Raw genomic sequence first — 23,350 nt, forward strand, 5'->3', positions numbered from 1 at the left:
ACAGACACACCGATAAAGGTTCACCGCGTGCCAGGGCCAGGCTGGGCTTCTTCTAGGTGGTTGCGGCGGGCGCGGCTCAGCCCGGGAACTCCGGAAGCTCCGAACTGCGCAGACCGACCGCGACAGTGCAGGACCCGCCCGCGCCGCCCCGCCGCGCTCCCGCCCCGCCGCGCTCCCGCCCCGCCGCGCTCCCGCCCCGCCGCGCTCCCGCCCCGCCGCGCTCCCGCCCCGCCGCGCTCCCGCCCCGCCGCGCTCCCGCCCCGCCGCGCTCCCGCCCCGCCGCGCTCCCGCCCCGCCGCGCTCTCGCCCTGCCTCTGGCCACAGGCGCGAACTGCGCGGCCGCGGCCGCCGGGGGGCGGGCCAGGGCGGCGGGAGGCGGGGCGGGGACGCGGTGACGCGGGCACCGCCGTGTCCCGTGACTGCGCGCCCCGCCCTGAGCCCCCGCGGCCGTTATGCATTCCCCGGCGGTGCTCGTCACCTCCAGGTGAGCCAGACCCCCGTGCCCCACGCCGCGCAGCTCGCAGTCCGGGGCGCCCGGGCGGAGAGGCAGGGGGAGGCGGCCGCCTCCCAGGCCCGGGACCCGGAGCAGGTCTCCCCAGCGCCCTCAGTGGCTTATCCTGGCTGGGCCCCTGCACCGTCCTGCAGGAGAGGTGGCGCCCCCGATTTACGGATGAGGAAACTGAGGCCCTCTAGAGGGTAGAGAACTCGCCAAAGACTGCGGGAGGCCTGGGACTGACTGGCTCAGTGCAGGCGGGCGCAGTGGGGACTCTGCTCTTCTTTCCTATCGGCTTGGGTTCTTCTCTTTTGGGCCCGAAAACCTACTTCTCCATCCTTTCAGCGCTCCCTGCGTCCCAGGCCCCGTGCTGGGCACCGGGGACCGGGGTGAATCAGACAGGCTCGCCCGGCAGGGGGCTGCGGTGGAGAGGGGGTGATGCCAGCAGCGGGTAGTAAGCTCAGGTTGCCATGGGAACACAGTACAGGGCAGGAACCCGGTTTCTGGGAGGATGACTTTGATGAGAGACCAGGGAGAGGTGGTCGCTGCTTGCGAGGCAGCTCAGGAAAGCGCAAGTTACAGAAAAGGCCTCGGAGGGGTCCAGGTGGAGGATGCAGAGTGGATCGCTCCTGATCGAGGCCTAGAGGACCCAGCCTAGGATGGATCCTGGCAAGGCTTTTACTTCTTTCCGCCTTTAAAACGCTGTAAAGTGACTTACTTCAAATATTTTCATACACTTCACCCTTGCTCTCCCTACACAAAGTCTTAGGCTAAGATGCCTAAGACTATTTATGACATAAATGAACGTGTTACCCAGCCAACTGTTGATCTTCCAGTTGTAATCAGGAATTCCCTGTGACTTAAGGTCTAGAAAGGTATGATTCCTTTTGTAAACCCTGATGTCGGAGCCTGCCTGGTCTTGCATGATCAAGTGTGGTTACAGATGTATCTTCATGGGCAGAAGAGGTTGCCCTACTGCCGCTTACGTCACCTCCTCTCACCAAGCCTCAGTTTCCTTTTTTGTGAATTGGAGGTTTGAGATTGGCAGGCATGGGCAACGTCAGTAGTATATGCCCGTCGGCCACATGCAGATGGATGGGGTGTGACTTTGGTGTTGGGTGCAGGCTGCCCAGCTGCACAGCCTGGACATATCTTGTTAACAGGCGTGGGGGCGCCAAGGATCTTGCCTGCAGGGTGAGTTCAAACACCTTAGCCCAGCAGCAAGGCCGGCCCTTCCCAGTCACACCCCAGCACCTCTTTCCAGTGCAGCCTCCTCCCACCTGTCATTGCCACATGCACTCAAGCTTGAATTCAACCAGCAGGTGTTTATTGAGAGCCTCCTCTGTACCGGGTACTGGCCCAAGTTCTAGGAGACAAACAAGTCCCTCTCAGAGAGCTTTAATGGGGGCACAGGCACAATAGGCAAATCTACATGTCAGGGATGATACATGTTAAGAAGGAAAACAAAACAGTGGGGGCAACAGAGTGGTAGGAGGCACGCATGCTATTTTCTATGGTGTGGTCAAGGGCTGTCTTTCTGATGGAGTGGCCCCTGGGCGGATGCCTGACAAGCTCCCTGAGGGAGACAGCCATGAAAAAGAAATCTTGGAAAAGTGTGTACTCGGAGGACAGGACAGCAGGATCCCGAGGCTGGTATGGCTGGAGTGGAGTGAGCCCAGGGAGAGTGTTAGGTGATGGGGTGAAGAGGCAAACTTGGGAGTGAGGGATCATCAGGAAAGGGCTTGAAGGCTGTGGAGGGGCCATCGGGTTTTATTTCAAGTGCAATAGGACCCAACTTATGGTTTATAGAGATCCTTTGACCGCTATGCTGAGCAGGATTGCTTGTAGGATTCCACATAGAGCCAGTGGTAGCTTGGCCCGGGGTGATGGTGGCCATGAGGGTGAGAAATGTTTGGGTTGTGGATATATTTTGAAGATTGAGCTTTCAGGTTTGCTGTTGCTTGGATATGAGAACAAGAAAGAGAAGTCAAGACTCACAGCAAGTCTCTCAGCCTAAGATGCTGAAAGAATGAGGCTGCCATTTAGCAGGCTTGGGGAGAGGTGGGAGCAGCATTGGTGTGGACAGGGGAGTTTGAGAAGCTCGTTGACAGCCCAGTGGGAATGTCAGGCAGGTAGCTGGAAGGGGGCTGGCCGTGAGGGGAGAGTGGGCTAAAGATGGGAGTTGGGGAGCCATTGGCTCGGAAACGGTATTTAAAGCCTGGAGCCTGGATGAGATCACCTGGGGAGGGGTACAGTGAGAGGAAGAAGATCTAAGGAGGGTGCTCTGGATGCCATCAAGGGAAACCATCCAAAGCAGTTCCTCTCCTCCTGTTTGAGCAACAGTGGCCAGGGTGGGCAGAGAAGAAGCAAGAGGGAAGGGGCGCTGCAGCCGCCAGAGAAGGCAGAGCTTGAAGGAGGGAGCGGCTGACTGTGCCCGCTGCTGCTGACAAGTGAGACCAGAGGAGAAATGAGGACTCACCTTTGGATTTAACAACACGGAGGTCACAGGTGACCCGGACGTGGGCAGTTTGTTGCATGATGAGGACCAAAGTCTGGCTGGAACAGGTTCAAAATCAAACAGGAGGAGAGGAACCCATGAATATGGGGCCCTCTGTTGAGAAGTTCTGCTGGAAAGGGCAGGAGGGAAATGGAGCAAGGGGAATGTCAGGTCAAAGCACAGCTTTTGTTACCTGAGCGGTCAGAGCGTGGTTGCATGCTAACGAGTGGGCCAGTAAGGAAGGAAAATCGATGGTGCGGAAAAGAGGGGTGAGCTGCAGCAGCTATGTCCTTGAGTAGGTGGGAGGGGCTCAGAGCCGCTGCCCTTAGGAGCAGCCAGCCAGTTTGTCTACAGTCCCAGGAGAGGGCAGCTATCAGGGAGCAGCTGCAGGCTGATGGGCACATGTGACAGTGAAGCCCAGCATGTTCTCTGATGGTCTCTGGAGCAGCACACAACAGTGTCCACATCACTTGGGAATTTACTAGAGATGATGACTCTCAGGCCCACCCCGGGCCTGCAGAACCAGAATCTGCATATTAACAGGATCCTCAGGGGGTTGCACACACATTACAGTTGGAGAAGCTTGGTGTAGGGTACATCCTGTCCACCATACCCCCATTTGTTTATGTACTCTCCGTAGCAGCTGCAGCGGAGACCAGATACCCTGCATAGCCTGAAATATTTGCTACCTGGCCCTGCAGAGAAAGAGTTTTCCTGTGGATTCAGGGAAGTGGGAGGGTGACGGAGTAGGCCCAGGTGCATCAGAGTCGCTGGAGGGCTTACTGAGAAAACAAGATTGCTGGCCACCCTAGGCCCAAACATGCCTTTCTTACAAGTTCCCAGGTGATGTTGATCCTGATCCAGGGACCACACTTTGAGAACCCCACATCTAGGGCGAGGTAGGGTTGCCAAGCCTGGTGCGGTGCTGTGCCTTCAAGTCTGCAGCCGTGAATTTCAATGGGACCAGGCTGCATGTTTGCACCATGTCTGTGCCCAGTCACGTTGAGCCACCTGGGCACAGGGTGAAGGAAGCAGAGAACTGGAGAAGTGGGCTTTGACCAGGCCAGCTCAGCCCTGGGTAAGAAGTCAGGGGAGCTGGGCCTGAGGCAGAGGGATTCCACCAATGGAATGGGACCCTGGAAAAGGGGTGGGGTTATGGATTGTGGGTTCTGGCGTGGTCAGAGAACCATTGGATGTGGGGTGCTGTGAGGGAGCTGGATGGTGGGAGATGCCCATCTGGATCTGCTCCATCCCCTTCCTACCCCTGAGAGGACCTCCCCCCAGCTCAGGCACCGCCCTTCTTGTCACTTTCACCCCTGTGTGCCTCGTTTTCATCATGATCCTAAAGAAATGATGCCTGGCTTCTTTCTCATGCCTGCCCCATGAGAGGCCACCTGGGCTCTGGAGCAGCTGTCTGGAATTGAACGCAGCTCCACCTCATGCCGGGTGAGACCTGGGCAGCCTCTTTCGCGTTAGGGTCTGTTTCCCTGTCTTTTAAGTGGGTCTGAGTAGCAGAGCTCCTTCGCAGGGCTGCAGGAAGCGGAAGTGACTTCACAAAGGTACATTCCTAGAGCCCAGCGCATCTCCCCGCAGCATCCAGCCTCACCTTCCTCCTCCACACTGGTGACAGTGACACCGTGGGCGACACCAGGCCGCGGGTGCACACCGCGTGAACTCAGTGCCATTGGCAGAGGGCTGGCTGTACATGTGCACCTCCCAGTGCCCATTCGGCCCTCACCCACTTTTCACCACCTGAAGGCAGGTTTCCTGGGGTGCCCTACACTGCGGAAGGATATTCCTTGTGTGTACAGCACACAGTCACTGGGTGGCACACACGGCATAGGAGGCGCATCACTGTAGGCTTCATCAGTTGGTGACAGCAGCGTCGTGCTGGTGACCACGTGGCCTAACGTGGGATGTGAGGGGTCTGTGTGGGAGGAGTGCTCAGGCCGGGGGGATTTGATGGATTGGGGTATAATTCCAGAGAGGGAGGGGCCTTGCCCCAGACACAGGTTAAGCTCCCAGAAGCCCCTCCTGTGTTTTCAGGGTCCTGCCCGGCACACAGGAGGTCTCACCTTGATGGTCAGAGCTGCTCAGAGGGTGCCTGGCATGTCCTGCCAGAGGCGTTTGCGTGAGGGACGTTAGTCTGCACAGGTCTGTGTCTCACCTTACGTAGGATGAGGGATGTATTTAATAACTTTTTCCACTTCAAGGAAAACATCTCATCATTTCTTTGCTCGTCATACAATTCAGTATATTCGAATTGCATTTTACAAGTCTCCAAGAGTGGTGATGTTTTGCCGATGCATCCTCTCTACACCTCGAGGGGCAGCATCCACTGCCCACATGAGGGACAGGCCTGTCACTGCCTCTCTGGGCCACGGGGGGTCACAAGGGCCCTGCCTCCAGTGCCCATCCCCTGTCCCCTGCCCCAGGGGGCCTATAGCAGCCCTCCTGCCCATTAGCCAAAGAGAGGTGCCTGTCTCCAGCTGGGATTTCAGTCCCTTGTTGTCTCTGCAACCCCAGGCATGTTCCTTGGTCTGAGTACAGGCACTGGGATGCTGCTTCCACCCAGTCTGCCCAGAGTTTGTGTCGATCCCTTTCAACAAGCCCCATCCTTTCCCGTTTCCTGCTTTGTCCCTGCGCAACCCAAAGGCAGGACCAGGCCCGAGGCCTGGGAAGCCAGTCTTATGAGGGGCTGGTGTGGCAGGATGAGTGGCCTGGAACAGTGACCACCGAGGACAGCCAGCAGTCGCCTGGCACCCAGGCCTGTCAGGCACCCGGAGGCCCTACCCACACTTTGCTCAGGAAGCCCGCTGCCTTGACCCTGAACCCCACCTGCCTTCTTTTCCTCTGGCAGGCGACTTCAGAATGCCCACACTGGCCTCGACCTGACTGTGCCTCAGCACCAGGAGGTGCGGGGCAAGATGATGTCTGGACACGTGGAGTACCAGATCCTGGTGGTGACCCGCCTGGCTGCGTTCAAGTCGGCCAAGCACAGGCCCGAGGATGTCGTCCAGTTCTTGGTGAGCCGGAGGCTCTGGCCAGGATGTTTCGAGGGTGCCCGGGGTCCGGGCGGGCAGACACACCTGCCCACCAGGGTTCAAGTAGCTTCCGGAGCAGGTGCTTCTCTGTCTGTTGCTTGCTCAGGGCCTGGAGTACCAGACCGTGCTAGACAGAAGGGACACGGAGTGAATCAGACGCTCTAAGTCCATGGAGAGGCAGACCTCTAAAGAGACAGATACAGATGGGGACAGGAGCACATGGGGGGCTCTGGGGGTGCTCAGAGCACATGGGGGGCTCTTAGGTGCTAGAGAAGGGGCACCTAAGTCACCCTGGGGAAACTTCTTGGAAGAGGTGATGGTTGAGCTGTGTTTTGAGGAGCAGGTGGGGCTCCGCAGAAGAGGCGAGAAGGGTGTCCTGGCAGATGACGCAGCCTAAGCAAAGGCACGGAGGCTGGAAGCAGGATGTTGAGTGGGGAACTCTGCGCAGTTGAGTGTGGTCCTGGGAGGAAGTGGGGAAGATGAAGGTGAGCGACAGGCGGGATCCAGATTGTGGAGGGTGTGCGGGAGCCTGGACTTAACCTTCAGCCAAGGAGAGTTTTAAGCAGGAGAGTGACATGGGCCCTTTTGCCTTTAACCAGCCAATCTGCTGTGAGCATGGCGTTGGATTGGAAGGAACAAAACAGGTGTCAGCGACCCCAGATACATGGCCAATATGGTCATTCCCAAAGCAAGGGCTTGGAGCAGGCCATTGCGCTTGGTATGGAAGGGACAGGGAGCGTTGAAAATGTTTACGGGGTAACATGCACCACATTTGCTGACTGTTTCCACCAACTGAAATAAAGAATATGATAGAGGAACAGATCCAGGGGCCATGTGGAGTGTGAAGTGTCCGCCATGTGAATGGATACATGAGGCTGGAGCTCAGTACAGGCTCAGGCCTGAAATGCAGGCTACGGTGTCATCAACTTGCAGGTGATACTAAAAATCTGGGAGTGGATGAAGTTGTTCAGAGAACAGATGTGGAAAGCAGAGAGAAGGGCTGAGAAGGAAATCCTGAGGACGCCAGGGGTTCAAGACTCTTGAGGAGAAAGAGGAGTCTGTAGCTGAGGCAGAAAGGAGAGAACTGGATGTCTACGGAGTCACAGGAGCTAAGGGAGGAGAGAATTTCAAGAGGGTTGAGATCACACACTCATTCACTTATTATTTACCATTTGGCCTCTTGTGAAAAGGACCTGCAGCTGGAGACCAAGAGACACAGGTACAGGATTATTAGGACAAAGGTGAAATGAACTAGACCCCGCAGTACAGCGGGGAGTGACACGGGGCTAGCGTGGAGTCTCCTAGCAGCCAAGATAAAAAGGGAAACAAGTTGCATCTTTCTGGTGACCTGTTGAAAGAGACACTAAATTTTAAGAGAAATTTACAGCACAAATGTTTTTTTTAAGAGAGAGGATCTCACTCTGTTCCCCAGACTGGAGTGCAGTGGTGTGATCATAGCTCACTGCAGCCTGGAACTCCTGAGCTCAAGCAGTCCTCCTGCCTCAGCCTCCTAAGTATCTAGGACTACAGGCACACGCCACCATGCCCAGCTTTTTGTTTTTTATTTTTATTTTTGGTAGACATAGTGTCTTGTTATGTTGTCCAGGCTGGTCTCAAACTCCTCAAACTGGGCTCAAGCAATCCTCCTGCCTCAGCCTCCCAAAGTGCTGGGATTACAGGCATGAACCCCCACGCCCAGCCACACGATTTTAAGGGACATTCAACAATGTCATGGGAAGCGTCTAGAATAGCAATGCTGTTTTTCATTTGATTGCTTCTGTGGCCGACTCTTGGTGAGAAGCAACGTGTGATGTCAGGGGTGATTCTGGACCTGCATTGCTCTGAGAGTGGCTCTGCTTTGCAGGGCGCTTTGCAGCTCCTGGTAGTTTGACTTGACCCAGGATGGGGCTCAATGCACCCACATTTTCAGGGACAGGAGCAGAAGAGGAGAGTATTTGAGCTTGATGTTGCCGGGCACGAAGGAGGGAGCATTCTGGGAACCTTGGGCTTCAGCCCAGCCCACGTGGTTCTGTGGAGAGGGCTGGCCTTACATGTGAGGTGTACGTGAGGATGTTTTAACACCTCCATGCATCACACTAGTGCCACTTTTTCCTAGTCAGTGATGCCCACTCCCTGTGGAGTGTGTGGGTGCAGGGGCTTGTCAAACATTTGAAAGTGCCTGCAAGGGCAAAGAACTCCTTTATTCCCCATGGGATCTCAGGATGGAGCCCACAGTGACATACCCCAAGCCTGAAGTCTCTTTGATGTTTCATGATTTAACTCAAAGAATTAATGAGCATTTTGTATCTACTTAAAAGGGCGTATGTGTTTTAATATAAACATGTACTGATTTGCTGACCATGGAGTAAAAGTGGCCCCAGGAGGGGCACTGCAGTGGAGGTTGTGCAGGCTCTTGGGTGTGCCAGCAGTGCAGACACCCACAAGCTTACTAAAGTTACAGGGCTGTCTGCCCCATCCTCAGCAGTGCCTGGCACACGGGGGCACCAGATCAATATGAGTTCTCAACCTTGAGCTTCCTCTGCTCAGGGCCTCTTACTTGGCCTTCTGTTGTTGCTGGCGCAGGAGCCCACCCGAGAAACCCTGCCTGAACCCCTGATGGACGTGGGCCCCGGGTGGGGTGGGAGCCCAGGCCTACAGCTCCGGGATACTCACGCTGCCAGTGCACTGGAGATGGAGGTTCCCGAAGCCTGGGTGTGCTGGGTCTGTGGTCTGAGCCTGAGTGGAGCAGTTGGGCCAGCAGAGGGCGCCCAGCCCCCACCGTGGCCTGCTCTGCGGGCGGGGCTGGAGTCAGCTGCTGTTGGAGCCTGTGTTATAGCAATCGCTCTGCGAAGGGGTCCACGTGCGTTTCCCTGAGGCCTGTTTTCAGGAAAGTCTGGAGCCAGGCTCTTGTGCTGATAACAGCAAGGAGCACCTGTCCCAGATGACTCCCCACTGGAGGTTCTGAAGTCCCCTCAGCTGCCTCCTGGTATCTTGACCCTTTGCAGGCTGGGCATTCTGGGTGGTGTTGCTGGAGCCAAGGGGTGTGCTCCAGACACACCCTGCACCAAGGGATCCCCGCGAGCCAGAGGGCGTCAGATGCCCACAGCCCCTGCATGCCAGCACTCCAGTGGCACACCGTGGGCACAGCCCGGGCCTGGGAGCATAAGAATGAGTGATCCACACTTCAGTCGGGGTAGACAGGCCCAGTCTATGGGGAAAGTACAGAGGAGCTAGGAGTGAGGGTAGGTGCCAGACCGATGGTGTGTGTATACAGCAGGTGACTTTGCTGAGCACCCACAGGGTTACAGACATGGTGATGGACTGAAACCACTGTGAGGCCGAGAGCCTGCTGGGGTGTCCGTGTACAGAGTAAACATGCAGCAGGAGCTCCATGAGTGGAGGAGCGAAGACTTAGCTGCCCAGGAGCTGTGGGGAGAGGCTGAGGAGGCGGCGGGAGTCACCCGCTGGCCCCACGGGAAGCTGAGTGCTGCCCTCTCTGAGTCAGATGGTGTTCAAGGCCGCCTTCTGACGACAGCAAGAGTCCTGGCCTGTCTCACTCGGGTGCCTGCGTGCGAAGGTCCTGCCTGACGTGGGGCAGAGAATCAGCCTTGGAAATATCTGTCTCCACTGCTTGTGTGGGCTGGCCCGCTGAAGGCTGCGCTGGTTCACGGGAGAATGAGGTCGGTGCTGAGAACAGGTGATTCACGGTGTTGCAGGAAGATGACCTGCCAGCCGGTGAGATCACCCTCCTGATACGCAGAAAGCTGGGAATGAACGCAGTGGCCCTGATCACCTGCAGGCCAGGAGGGCTCCCTGTATCGAATCTTTTTACCTGGACCTGTGGCAGTGCCCAGAATGGCACCGTTATTGCACGTTTCCTCTGGGCCACTAAGATGTTTGAATCTATCGGCCAGGAGGGTTAGGGACTGGAGCTTGAGGCCGGGAGACAGGCGGAGGGGCAGCAGACGGGCGTGCCTGGCACGCTTCCTGTGGCTGCCGGGCCTCGGGGACCCCTGTTCGGGGTGAGAAAGGAGCACTCCCTGCCACTCTTCACTCAAGAAACCACATGCTCCTCTCATTCCAGGTCTCCAAAAAGTACAGCGAGATTGAGGAGTTTTACCAGAAACTGAGCAGTCGTTATGCAGCAGCCAGCCTCCCCCCACTTCCCAGGAAGGTCCTGTTTGTTGGGGAGTCTGACATCCGGGAGAGGAGAGCCGTGTTCAATGAGATCCTGCGCTGTGTCTCCAAGGATGCCGAGTTGGCAGGCAGCCCAGAGCTGCTAGAGTTCTTAGGTACCCGAGGCTCTGCCCCATGTCCCTCAGGTCTCCCCCGCCCAGAACTAGGCCCCACTGCCCTGCCCTGGTGGGAGCATGTCCGCAGCTGCCTCTGCAGCCTGGAGGCTTCAGCCAGGCTGGTGAGGCAGGCGGCCTCACTGACATCCTTGGCTGGATGGTGGGCAGAAGGAGGCCTGCCCTTGAGGGCCTGAACGTCTGGGTGTCAGGTGGGGGCTCACACAGTGGGCATTCTCCATAGTGTGACCCCCATCCATGGCCTTTCTGGCCAGCCCCATTCCTAGAGCTTGCCCGATGCCCCCCAACCGACCATGCACAACATACAACCCCCTGACAGACACCCCACACACCCCTCTGCCTCCTGCCAGCCAGCCCTAGGGACCTTCAGTATCCCGGGAAAGCTGTGTTCTCACAGCCAGGCTGGTCACCAGCCCCTGGGGACATGTGCCTCTCACCTGTGCCCCCACAGAAAGAGTCATGGGGACAGCTCCAGGCTGAGGAATTGATCCAGCACCCTTGCCCCCAGTGGTGGAGACGTCAGGCCCTTCCCATGGGTGTCCCAGCCCTCTCTTCTCTCCGCAGTTTTCTCATCTGTAAGGTGGGAGTAGCCGGGCTGACAGGTCGTTAAGAGAATTTACTGAGCTAACACATGCAAAGTGCTTAGAACAGAGACAACCACAAAGTAAATGGTGGCTACCATTTTACCCCACTCCTCAGTTAGCCTTGTCAACCCAGAACCCCCGTGAAGTAGGCCCTGGTCTCACAGATGCCCCCAGGGCAGGGCAGGTTCTCACCACGGCTGGTGCTGGACTCCCACCCCTTGACTTCTCCCCTCTTTACATCCGTCTGCTTAACTCTTTCCCAGCTACTGTGGATCTCCTAGTTCCACAAGACAGAAGGGAAGTTTTCAAAAGAAAGTTGACCATAAATAAAACAAATTTTTAAAAGCGAAAGGTGGGGAAGAGAAGCAAAACTGGTGAATGCACAGGCCTAGGACTGGACAAGCTGCACAGCCCAGGTGTCCCGTGGCCATGTCGGTGCCCCTCGCACGGGTCTGGGTTCTCTTTTGCCCTTGTTTCTTCCAAGGTCACAACCCTTCCTTCCTTGCCTATCTCTGGGGCTGGGTAGACTGTGCCGAGAGGTTCCAGTTCAGCCATAGCTGGGAGAGATGCTCAGGATGTCCCAGGCCCTCTCTTGTGGAGAGGCAGGATAGAAACAAGCTGCTTTATGCCTCACTTTGCTCATCTGCAAGATGGACGTACAGTTGGGATCTCTCTCATAGGGCTTTTGTGATGTTTAAATGTAAGATGCTTATGACATGAAATTGAAGGTTTGGGAGATTTTGAATGGCCTTTTCACATTTGTCCGAGTAAAATAACAGAGCATCACATAATACAATATCATCATTATCACTCAGTGCATCCTGGATGCCAGACACTTAAGTTCTTTACCTACAATGTGATTTTATTAAAAGTCAGTTGTTTTAAAGATAAACTACCCAGTAAGCACTTGGATAGAGAAGAACAAGTAGTCTGAGCCCAGCTTCTCAAACTGTCTGTGACAAGGGCTAGCTCTTTTATTCCCAGCCTGTCACAGATGGATACTTTCACAAATACAAAAGCATGCTTGGGTATTGTGATGGTGGCAGGATGCTATGGAAGTTTCTGGATGCTTACTCTCGCTTTCTGTACTTACTTCATTGTGGTCACACAGGGGGCATTCTCTGTCTGAAGACCACACTTTGAGAAGCGCTGATCTAAGCCAGTTTGTAATGGAGTGGTCACCGTTTGTTCTGGAATCTTCCACATGCTTACGCTGAGCACCCATCCAGTCCACAGTCCAGGTGCCCAGACTCTTGGAACAGGTCTCCATCTGCAGAGCCCCTTGCCGCGCCTCCGACTGTAAACGGTTCTGGCTGCACTGGTTCTTGTTGAATCACCCTGTGCCCTGGCTGGTTTATCCCACGGCTCACCCAGGAGGAGGGTGGGGCCATCCTTGTGCACACAGGCTCTGGGCCTTGGGTTCAGGAACCGCTGCCCCTGTCTTGCTCTGAAGCTCTCACTGGTGACCACTTCACTCCAGGCTTCCTTGGTGCCCTTCAGCCCTTGGGGGGCTGCAGCAGGCACTTGGCTGCCCCCAAAACGGAGGTCACCTTCTATCCACCCAGACTCTCCCTCCTGCTCAGGTCCCAGGAGGGACAAGTTTGGTCCCAGGAGGCTGCAGGAAGCCCTTGACCTCAGATCCTGGCATGGGAGGGTGCAGTGTGGCAAGATGCCTCCCCTGGCTCCGGGGTGCTTACCAAGTCCCATTTTTTCTGTCTTCCTCCACAGGTACCAGATCCCCAGGGGCTGCAGGGCTCACCAGCAGAGATTCCTCTGTCCTGGACGGCACAGACAGCCAGACCGGGAATGATGAAGAGGCTTTCGACTTTTTTGAGCAGCAAGACCAAGTGGCGGAAGAGGGTCCTCCTATCCAGGGCCTGAAGGGCGAGGATGCTGAGGAATCCTTGGAGGAGGAGGAGGCGCTGGACCCTCTGGGCATTATGCGGTTGGTCTCCCGTTGTCGAGAGGGTCCCTTTGGTGTATTCCAGGCTTTCTGGAGATGACATCCCCCTTCCCTGGAATCTGAGAAAAGCCCTGAGCATCCCAGGTCGCCCCCTCACAAGCATCTGGGCCACAAGGCCTTGGCCTGGTGTGCTTGGGGGAACCAGCTCTCTGTGTGCCCTTGGTGGTGTCCATGTCTCTGGGGCTGGGCTTAGGTATCGCCTCCCTGCCTGGGTCACAGGATGTCCTCCGCTTGTGGCTCTGCACTGAGGCTTGGCAGAGGCTCCCCGTGACAGCTCAGTAGTGCAGGCTGCGGCCCTGTCCGGCTAGTGTGGGAGGACTGGGTGCTCCTTCCAGCTGCAGAACTCGCAGAGGTAGCTGCAGCTCTGGGCCTGCATCATCTGCATAGCAGGAGCATTCACCTTGGCCCTGCCTCCACACAGGGCCGTTCACCAGCCGTGGATCTCTGGCCATTTACAATCTCTTTTCTTCGGTTTTCTTCAGTGAAAATGGGCTCATGGTCGTACCAACCTCTTAGGGCTCCTGTGAAGATGAACTGAGTTATGTAACTTTAGCAATTAGCTATCATCCTGGCCCCATCTTTCAATGGAATCAGACCAGGCCAGGGGTGCTGTTCTTCCCGCTCTCTACCACAACGAATGTCTCTTAGCCGTTTACTGAAGTCCTCAGACGCCAGATGAGTGAGTCCTTTGTTGTAGGTCCTGCCCCAGAAAGGAATTAGAGCCCAGTAGAAACTAGGCAGAGGCAAGTTCAGCTTCATCAGCATGCAGAATTCTGTCCTAAAATCACAGCCCACTCTGGAAAGGCCTTCTTCGGGGGGAGGGTTATGGAAGGGTGGGCTGCAGGGTGGCCATGAGACCAGCGTCCAGGGGTGAGGATTCACACTGGAAAAGGGTGCACAGCGCTCGGGGAGCTGCAGCAGAAACAGGCCCCGGAGCCAGGATCCTGCAGCACCTAGGCACAGTAAGTGCCCTGCAGTCACCCCTCCTGGCCCTCCGTGGCTGGCCTTGTCCTTGAGTGGGGTCGGCGGCCCTGAGGGAGAGGCAGCCAGAGTAGCGGGTGATGTGGGGACAAGCCTGTAATAGTCACTCCTTATCAGCCTGGCCCAACCCTGCAGGCCTTTCTTGGGCTTTATTTTGGTAAGGGTGAGGCTTTGTTTGAACTCACATTCTCTGTTGTTCTGAGTAACCACACGTAGTGCCAAACCAAGATGGACTTTGGTTGTCTGTGCCAGCCTTTGGCAGAAGAACACACTTAGCAGAGCGGCTCCTTTTTTGGGTAGGAAAATGCTCTTTGGGGCTGGCAAGTGCTGCCTTGAACTTCCTACTTACTTCATTAGCAGACTGTCAGGGGAGATGTGTCAGCTGTCCTGGGACCCCTTGGTTGGGGGGGGCCAGCCCCCTCCCCAGCTCTGTACTCTGGGGTCCTCGCCCCTGAATCCTGGGAAAGCTTAGCACCTAAGAGTAATCCCGCTGGCTCAAGACCCTCTTCTGCTGGGCTTGCTTTTTAAGGACCCGTGTGACAAGGTGCTGGTGAATCAGCGTTATCACCTCTGGCAGAAATAAGAAGTAACATTTTTTGAGAGTTTATGAAATGCTGGGGGAACTAAGTTAGCATTTGCCTACATGATCTCATTATATCTGTTAAGACAGGATTTCTGAAACTGCTTGCTACAACCCATAGTAAAAACTATATTATATGCTATGACCCAGGACACACATGTATAAACATCCCATAAAACTGAAGCAAAAGTTCCCAGAACTCATACAAAACCTTACTAAGTGTATCGTACTCGGATATTTTCTATTCTATTTCAATGTTTGGAAAGGTCATGACTCACCAAACTGCTTTCAGGATCCACTGTGAGCACAGGTCAAGAAACGGAGCCCTGGAGGCCTGCACTGGCATCAGCCTCTTCTGTGTGGTGGGAAACTCAGATTCAGGGTCAGGTGGTTCGTCCACGTTCCTGCAGCCTGCAGATAGCAGAGCCAGGACCCCACGCCATCTCCAGTCCAGTCTTTATCAGCCTGGGAGGTGGGCAGGGCCCCAGGATTATCCCCCTTTCACAGATGGGAAAATCGAGAAAGGAGTTCAGCAGGATCTTGGCCTGAGCCGTGTGTGTGGCAGAGCCGTGCCTTGAAGTTGGGTTTCCACCTCGGCCTTTCACAGACACCCAGCTGGGCTTGTTGATCTCTCTTGGTGCCACCCACCTGCCCTTTGGTGGGGGACTTTCTGTTCTTCTCAGGGGGCTATTTGTGCACCCCTCTCCCTCCCGTGCCCTTGGTTCCTGTGCAAGTGCAACAGCCCCCGTTTCCCAGCTTGCCCTGCCCCATGTGTGGACTTAGCTCTGGGCGCTCCTGGAGCAGCCACCATTTCCCTGCAACCAGCCTCGGTCCTTCCCCACCGTGGCCGCGGCGAGGCGCTGCTGCTCTGCTGAAGGGCTGCTCCACTGCAGGGCTGCTGGGAGGGTGGGAGTCGCCAGCACAAAGCCGGAGCCCAGGCCGGCCTGGCTTTTCTTTGTCTTGTAAACCTGGTTTTGGTTAGGGACAAGAGAGCGTTATTACACCGTTAGAGAGCGCTTAAAGACAGAAAAAACCCTCACCTCGGCCCATCCCGACACCACCGCTCTCCCCTTCTGCTGGGGCTCTCGTCTGACCCTGTCCCAGCGCCATCCATGCAACTGCAGGCACAGTGCACGCGCCTTTTCGTACTCTGCTTTTTCACCCTATGGTCTGTCCCGATTGCTGCTCCATGTCGCCCCCGTTTTGTATTTAACTTTCTATTTTAGAGATGTCACGGTGCTGAGAAAATTGACATTCTACCCTAATAGTTCTGCCTTATGCTGGAAATCCTCTGCGGGAAACATTTTACATTGTGACTCAAATAATACACAATTAGTATAGAAAAATTGCAAACACAGATGAAATTCCTTTCCCTGTGAATTTTTGAATGCATCTTTGAATATTCACATCTTACTGCCAAAATGAGATTGTCTTATGTGCCATTCTGGAATTTTCTTTTTTCCAGTTTACATGTTCTAGGTCCTTCCAGATCAATAGCTGCGCTCTCCCTCCTTCCTCTGCTGGTTTCTCAGCTCGATGGGCTGTAAGTGGCATTGCCAGGCCCCTGCTTGTGAACATGCTGGGGTTTTCTGTAGGTTTTTCCTATTGTAGGCAATAACTTGAGGAACTTCTACATATACAACGCTTTTATTCTATGGAGCCTTCCCCTATATATGTGCCCCACCCAGAGCAGGGCCCCTGAAGCTGCTTCTGGGGACTTTGGGGTACCATTCCAGTAAAGGGTTCTCCAAGGGCTGAAGCCCCTCGTTGGGAGTGCCCCTGTGCTTTTCTAAGCCCTGCCCCCGCCCCAGGGCCCACTCCTCCCATCTCTTCTTTGGCACACAGAGACCCCCTGCAGGCCCTGGGTCCCTGAGGACTCGCAGCGTCTGGTGGGACAGGCTGGCTCCTGTATGAACAAATGCACCTGCCTTCGAGGCTGGGCTTCCCAGACTCCTTGGAAGGGGGAGCCCACACCCGGGTCTCCATGCTGTGGCCTCCGTGGTGAAGCTGAATGTTTCTCTGGAAGGCCATGTTTTATGATAATTTTTTAATATGGATTTTGCTTCATCTTGCATAAAAGAACCACATGTATTTTAGTATAAAAATAATATCTTACCCTCCATATTTGGATGAAATCACTTCTCCGGGATGATTCTGTGGTTTTGAATGCTGGCACATTACCAGGTGCTCCCAGATTCGCTAACCCAAGATTTAGCAGCAAGATGGTCCCCTAAGGTGAGCCGTGGAGGGGAGCTCTGTGGGGACAGCAGGGCCTCAGCCCCACCTCCTTAGGTGCCCTGGAGCTGCTCCCCCAAGGGTGCCTCTTGCCAAATATCCCGACCACTGCACAAGGGCTTGGCACCTCTTTATTCATTCCAGCCTGAGCCTGGGCACCCAGGGCTCCCCTGATGCCACCAGCGCAGCAGAGACCACCTAGGGATTCTGGGCCACTGAAAGCTTGGGGGAGAGAGAGATTCCAGGCCCCCCTCAGATCTGGGTAGGTCCCCCATAATCTGTGTTTTAACAAGCTCTTGAGTTGGTTCTGCAAGCTCCTATTTGAGAATTCCCAGAAACCAAACTCCAGTAAAGTGTTGGAAATGCCAGAGAGGAAACAGGCGTGGAGAGCGGCAGGTTAGCCATCACCACAATTCCCCGTCCACAGTGGGCTGAGGACAGGGCGTGTCCGGAAGGCACTTCCGGTACTGACTACTCGCCAGCTCCTCCTGCTCGGGCTGGGCTTTCCCTCGTCTGCTGGCCCACCTGCTGGAGGAGTTCTCTGCGGTGCCATCCTGGGGTTCATGTGGGGGCCATGAGCCAGGATGGCTGGGCCTGACCTCACCCTGCACCTGTACAGCTCTTAGCCCTGGCCTGGCTGGGGACCCAAAGCCATAAGGAAAGGAGGAGGCAGATGCCACAGCCGCCCTGCAGCATCATGCAGGTGGCACTCCACCCAGGCTGTCACAGTGACCACAGCAGCACAGTGTGCATGCCAACTGCATTTCCCCATCCAGATTACTGCCTGGCAGGGCGCAGTGGCTCATGCCTGTAATCCCAGCACTTTGAGCAGCCGAGGTGGGCAGATTACTTAAGATTAGGAGTTCAAGACCAGCCTGGCCAACATAGTGAAACCCTGTCTGTACTAAAAATACAAAAATTAACTGGGTGTGGCAGGGCATGCCTGTAATCCCAGCTACTTGGGAGGCTGAGGCAGGAGAATTGCTTGAACCCGGGAGGGGGAGGTTGCAGTGAGCTGAGATTATGCCACTGCACTGCAGCCTGGGCGACTGAGTGAGACTCCGTCCCAAAAACAAGATAAAACAAAGCAAAAACCAACCAAACAAAAAAATAGATTGTTGCACAAAGTCCTGCCTGAATAAACGGGCTGTTAGGAACAACAGATGTACCAGTGGTTTCTGCTTGTTAAATTCAGTAGCATAACCTTTGGCTCAAGAGAAATATCATCCAGAATCCCAGCACATAAAACAGGCTGAAGTAGGATTTCCCCTGGTTGGGACAAGTGAGGACTGAATCTTTGTCCCTCCAGCCTCAGCCCCACTTCCTGGGGTAGCCCTGGGCAGCTTTGCAGAAGGCGAGGGCCCCTTAGAGTATGGTTTGACAGTGCGTGGGACAGCTGGAAACCCCACACAACCCCAGGATGTGTGGCTACTCCAAGAGCAGGGTTAGAGATGGGCAGTCCCAGGTTTAAATCCCCTTTCTGCCACTTACTAGCTGGTAGACACCGAGTGTGTTGCTGTACTTCTCTGAGCCTGTCTCTTTGTAGAATGGGGGTAAAGTAGAGGCCCAGTGGCTGAAAGGATAAAATGAGATGAAGCACTACAGGAAAATTCCTTTGTAAAAATGTACTATTCTAGATTTACTTTGCTCTAAAGAGGTCTTTGTGTATTTAAATAACAGTTGAAATATGAAAAGGCAGCTTTTCCACTTCCTATAGTTGTTATGCAAATATCAGGACCCTGTGATGTGCATACTATAACTTTACCTCCCTCCAGGAGCGCCGGTACACCTGCCACCTGTTACAGCTTCCTAGAGCAGGTGATTCTGGAGGTGGGGCAGCCCCTGGCCCTGGCGGAAGGAGCCTGCTTATCTGAATCCTTAGTGGGATTCAGTGGTTGCTTGGTTCCTTGAGAGAGAGAAATCTGGGAGGTCATACTTGCGATTCTCCTGCCTCAGGCTCCCCCAGGACTCGTTGTGGCAAGTTCTGGCAAGTAGCAACACTCTTAGGATGACAGCGTCTTTACACTCTGAGGACTGCAGATCAGATCCAGGCTCTGTTGTGACAACTGAGGAACCTTCCCAGGATCACACAGGAAGGCATGAGAGCAAGAGCTGGGGGTCTCCTGACTGCTGGCCCAGGACTTTTCCCTTTGTCCCCAGTCCAACACCTGTGCTTCTCAGCCCTCACCTGTTCGCTCTTGTTTTTTGATGCCATGGGTGACGGGCATTCCCCACTGCAAGGACAGCAGCTGCCTGCTGGTCGTGTCACCATTTGGAGTGGATCGGGGGCATAGGAGTGCTCACGTGAGAACCAACAATGGTTGTTTGCTCAGAGCTTACCGCGACCAGGGAGGTATCGGCCACCATCACCTGCATTTGGCAAAGATGCAAAGAGGCAGGAGAGTGGGACGCTTTGAAGCAGATGAAAGGGAAGGCTCAGATACGTGCTGATTGGAGGTTGTTGGCGTGGGGAATCCAGAAGCAGCCAATGAGAAGTGGGGCATCCTTTGTCCTCTGTGAGCGGGAAGTGGGGCCTGTTTGGCTTTCTTTGGATGGTGCTACTAAACTGGAAATGGGGAAAATTTTAGGAAAGTTGGCGGTTATTGATCAAATCTTGGCCACTGGGGGCTGATTGCTGCAGAGGCTGTGGTCTGGCTTCCAGGTTACTGCAGGCTGTGGGTCAGAGTTCCACCTTTACATGTGGCCTGGCCATTGTCCCTTTGTGTATTCAGACTCTTGGGGGAACTGGCACTTGCTGTAGAACGTGGGCTGCAGAGACCTGCAGCTGGGACCCACGTGGTTCCCTGGTGGTGCTGGAGCAAGGATGGGTGAGGGGCAGTCTCTGGCCACATTGTAGAGAAGGAGAAATGTCGTCACCCACAAGCTCAGGTGGGATTGTCACTGAGTCCTGCTCCCTCAAGATAGGGCTCAGTGACCTGGAAAATGGGCTCTGGCTGTTGAGAAACAGGTCCTTGGAATGTGACTCTGGGGACCATAGCAAATGATAAATTATGTTCATGGTGACCACCCAGGCTGGCCCCAATTTTTTTTTTTTTTTTTTTTTTTTTTTTTTTTTTTTTTGGATAGGGTCTCACTCTTTTACCTAGGCTGGAGTACAGTGGTGTGTGATCTCAGCTAACTATAGCCTCAACCTCCCAGACTTAAGTGATCCTCCCACCTCAGCTTCTCAAATAGCTGGAACTACAGGCATGCACTACCATGCCTGGCTACTTTTGTCCATTTTTTTGTAGAGGTGAGGTTTCACTATGTTGCCCAGGGTGGTCTTGAACTCCTGGGCTCAAGTGATCCTCCTGCCTCAGCTTCCCAAAGTTCTGGGATTACAAGCATAAGCCACTGTGCCTGGCCTGGCCCTATTTGCTTTTTAAGGCCCCGAGTGAAGTCCCCCGAGTGAAGTCTGCTGAGTAGAAGGCATAAGTGAGCCTAGACATCACCAGGCAGCTCCTGGGACCCCAGGCCTCTGCCACGGCCCTGTGCTGACTTGTAAACGGGACCCACTTGGCAGCTTGCAAAGCATTTCTGTCAGTTGCCTCCTTCTTCCCATTGCCCCCCAGTAAGGAAACATGGTTGGGGAAGTTGAGTGACTGGTCCAGATCCTATACAAGTTCTCCTCCACTGCTCCTCTCTCAGCAAAGGCCAGAATCTCCCCAGGCCCCGCTGAAGGTGGCCAACATCCCCACAGGCCCTCCATGCACCTGCTGCCTAGCTATTGGGCACTTTCACTCTGCCAGGCTCTGCACACCTTGCCGTTTTCACTGGGCTTTTCTCTCTGCCCAGAGCACAGCTTTTGTGACTCTGCTCGTTTTTTCATCCAGGCCTTCTCTGAAGCCCCTGTCCAATGAGGCTGACTTGGACTCCCAGGGTTAGTGCCGGTCCTCAGGTGATTCTCACTCCTGTGATTGCTTCTCCATGGAAGCCCATTACTGTCGCAAATAACATTGTCCTGGCAAGAGTTTCAGAAGTCCATTTATTGGGACTCTGAGAATTTTCTCGTTGCAAAAATAAAACCAGCCAGGCACAGTGGCTCATGCGTATAATCCCAGGACTTTGAGAGGCCAAGGTGGGAGGACCACTTGAGCCCAGGAGCTTGAGGCCAGCCTGGGCAACATAGCGAGACTCCCTCTCAACAAAAAAAAATTTTTTTTAATTAGCCAGGTGTGATGGTGTGGCCACTGGGGTGGCCGACGTGAGAGGATCACTTGAGCCTGGGAAGTCGAGGCTGCAGTGAGCCGTGATCGTGCCAGTGCACCCCAGCCTAGGTGACAGAGAGAGACCCTGTCTCAAACAAACAAACAAAAACCCAAAAAGCAAAAAGATAACAAACAGCTGAATTTAAGAATAAAGTATGAAAAGTGCGTTAGTTTAAAGCAGGCAGTTTGCATCATTGGAAAGGGTGGATTTCCATATTTGGTTCAGCTGCACCCTGGCTTTGAAGACTCATGCTGTCCATGTGTCTCGGTTGTGGAAGGATCAGCAGTCTTCTGTTCAGAGCCAGCTGAGCTGGCTTTGTCTAGGAGATGCGTCTGCCACACATGTACACCCTGGTTCTGGGCAGTTGGTGTCCATTGGTGGTCTGCCGCGTGGGTGGGCACATTGGGAATGGTGCCACAGGCCCCCTGGGTGGCCACAGTGGTGGATGCTCTTATGTGTCAATCACTGTCACCAGAACTGCCTGAACCACAGGGAGCCGGGCTGCCGCTCAGCCTGTCTGAGCGTTGGAGCTGTCAGCCATGGCAGCTGCCGCCTCTCACCCCGTATGCTGCACGCCTGCCTGCAGAACGTGGCCTGGTCTGCGTGTCTGTCTGTTGTCAGGAACACACAGCAGGAAAGCGGGTGTCTGTCTGTGCACACACGTGTATGCAACAAGAACATACCAGCACATGCCTGCAACCCATCCAGGAGCACCCCACCTACCCCATGCAACCTCTGTGGGCCCAACTCATGTTTTGGTGTTCCCCATGGCCTGCACTAGTTCTGATGACCCCCGTGCTCACCAGGAAGCCAGGAGCTGCAGTTCCAGTCCTATTCCCTGCAGACCTCTCTTTGAAGCCCCTGTTGCCCCATCCCTGGTGACAAGATTCTAATCATGACCAACGGTCTTTCCAGTGAAGGGAGAAGAAGACATCCTTCCTCCACGTCAGTGAGGGGCTTTGTCTCCTGTCAGCGCAGAGGGCGGGCTGGAGGGCAGGCACTGCAGCGCCGGGCCCTGTGCCTGCAGATGGCTGGGTGGATGCTGATACAGGAATGGAGGAGGAGGAGGACCAGGGAGGAGAGGATTGAGGGGGCCCCCGAGTGATATGTGTGCAACCTGACCCGACTCCGTGCTCATGACAACCCTGAGGTGTTTGTGCTAGGAGAAGGGTGAAGAAATGGCTCAGAGGCTGAGTGACGCACCTCTCCTATGGAATTACTGACCCCCTCACTGAGATCAGTGGCAATTCCCTTCTGCCAGCTGATCACCTTAACTGTCCAGATTTATAAGCTCTGAAGTTCTTCCCGGCCTGTCTTCCCCTCGCACCACCACTGCTCCCTGAGTCCGGGCTCCGGTCGCTTCTTCTATGGACCATGAGCAAAGCTTGCCTGGAGAGACCTGACTCAGCCTGTTCCCTCACGGCACTACGTCTGCTGCAAGCCTAAGGGGTCCCTTTTCACCAAGAGAAATCTAGGTTCCCAGTTATGTCCCAGTCATGCCCCCTGCAGACCCTCACAGTGTGACTCGCAGGTCCTGTACCCGAGACGCTATTTAGCTCTCATTCCACCAAGTTCACTTCCTGTCTCCACATCACATCTTCCCTGAGCCCTCAGGCTTGGTTGGTTCTGTCCTCTATACTCTGCCGTGGCAGAGCGGAACACCCTGTGTGCTAATGAACAGTTTCCCTTTTTTTCCCCCACCCAAGACAAAGTCTTGCTTTGTCGCCCAGGCTGGAGTGCAGTGGCATGATCTGAGCTCACTGCAACCCACATCCCCTGGGTTCAAGTGATTCTCATGCCTCAGCCTCCCAAGTAGTTGGGATTACAGGCATGCACCACCATGCTGGGCTAATTTTTGTATTTTTAGTAAAGATGAGATTTCATCATCTTTGCCAGGCTGGTCTCGAACTCCTGGCCTCCTGCAAACTTTTTGCTTTAAACTAAAGTACTTTTCATATTTTATTCTTAAATTCACCCGCCTCAGCCTCCCAAAGTACTGGGATTATAGGTGTGAGCCACCTTGTCCGACCATAATGATCTCTTTGGCAGCAATAGTAAACTCCTTGTTTACTATTGTTGCTAAGTTTCTATGTGACCCTGCTCTGCCATGAGCTTCTGGGGACAGCGGCAGCTCGTCCTCATCTTTGTTCCCTCGTCCCCAGCACAGTTCTTGCAGGTGGGAGGTTCTCAGTGAGTACTGGCCATCAAAAGTGCTCACAAGAGAAGGAATGAGTTGCTCATAGAGTGGCTGAGGGCCTGGTGGCAAGGCCAGTGGAGTCGTCAGGAGATCTTTGGAGGAGGGGCTTCCGCACATAGGGCGCTGTCTGAGACTGGGGCTGGGAGCCTATCCCTCTTCCCTCCCTGGCCCTCCCGCCTTGGGGAATAGGTTAACAGAATCCTGAGATGGAGATGTGCCGGCAGCCTGCTGCCTGCCTACCTGTCCTCCACCTGTCC

General features: G+C 54.8%; 1 protein-coding gene across 1 annotated transcript in view; it reads left to right on the plus strand.

Moving 5' to 3' along the window:
* The first annotated feature begins 417 nt into the window (after nucleotides 1–417).
* The window catches only part of HS1BP3 (HCLS1 binding protein 3), a 34,058-nt gene continuing 11,125 nt past the window's right edge, over nucleotides 418–23,350 (plus strand). The window contains exons 1-4 of the mRNA XM_001096861.5: nucleotides 418–484; nucleotides 5,851–6,016; nucleotides 10,119–10,326; nucleotides 12,657–12,873. Coding sequence (XP_001096861.2) covers nucleotides 453–484; nucleotides 5,851–6,016; nucleotides 10,119–10,326; nucleotides 12,657–12,873 — 623 coding nt within the window. The 5' untranslated portion in view covers nucleotides 418–452. The remainder of the gene's footprint in view (nucleotides 485–5,850; nucleotides 6,017–10,118; nucleotides 10,327–12,656; nucleotides 12,874–23,350) is intronic.

Source organism: Macaca mulatta, chromosome 13, assembly GCF_049350105.2.
Source record: "Macaca mulatta isolate MMU2019108-1 chromosome 13, T2T-MMU8v2.0, whole genome shotgun sequence".
NCBI classification, from domain to species: domain Eukaryota; kingdom Metazoa; phylum Chordata; class Mammalia; order Primates; family Cercopithecidae; genus Macaca; species Macaca mulatta.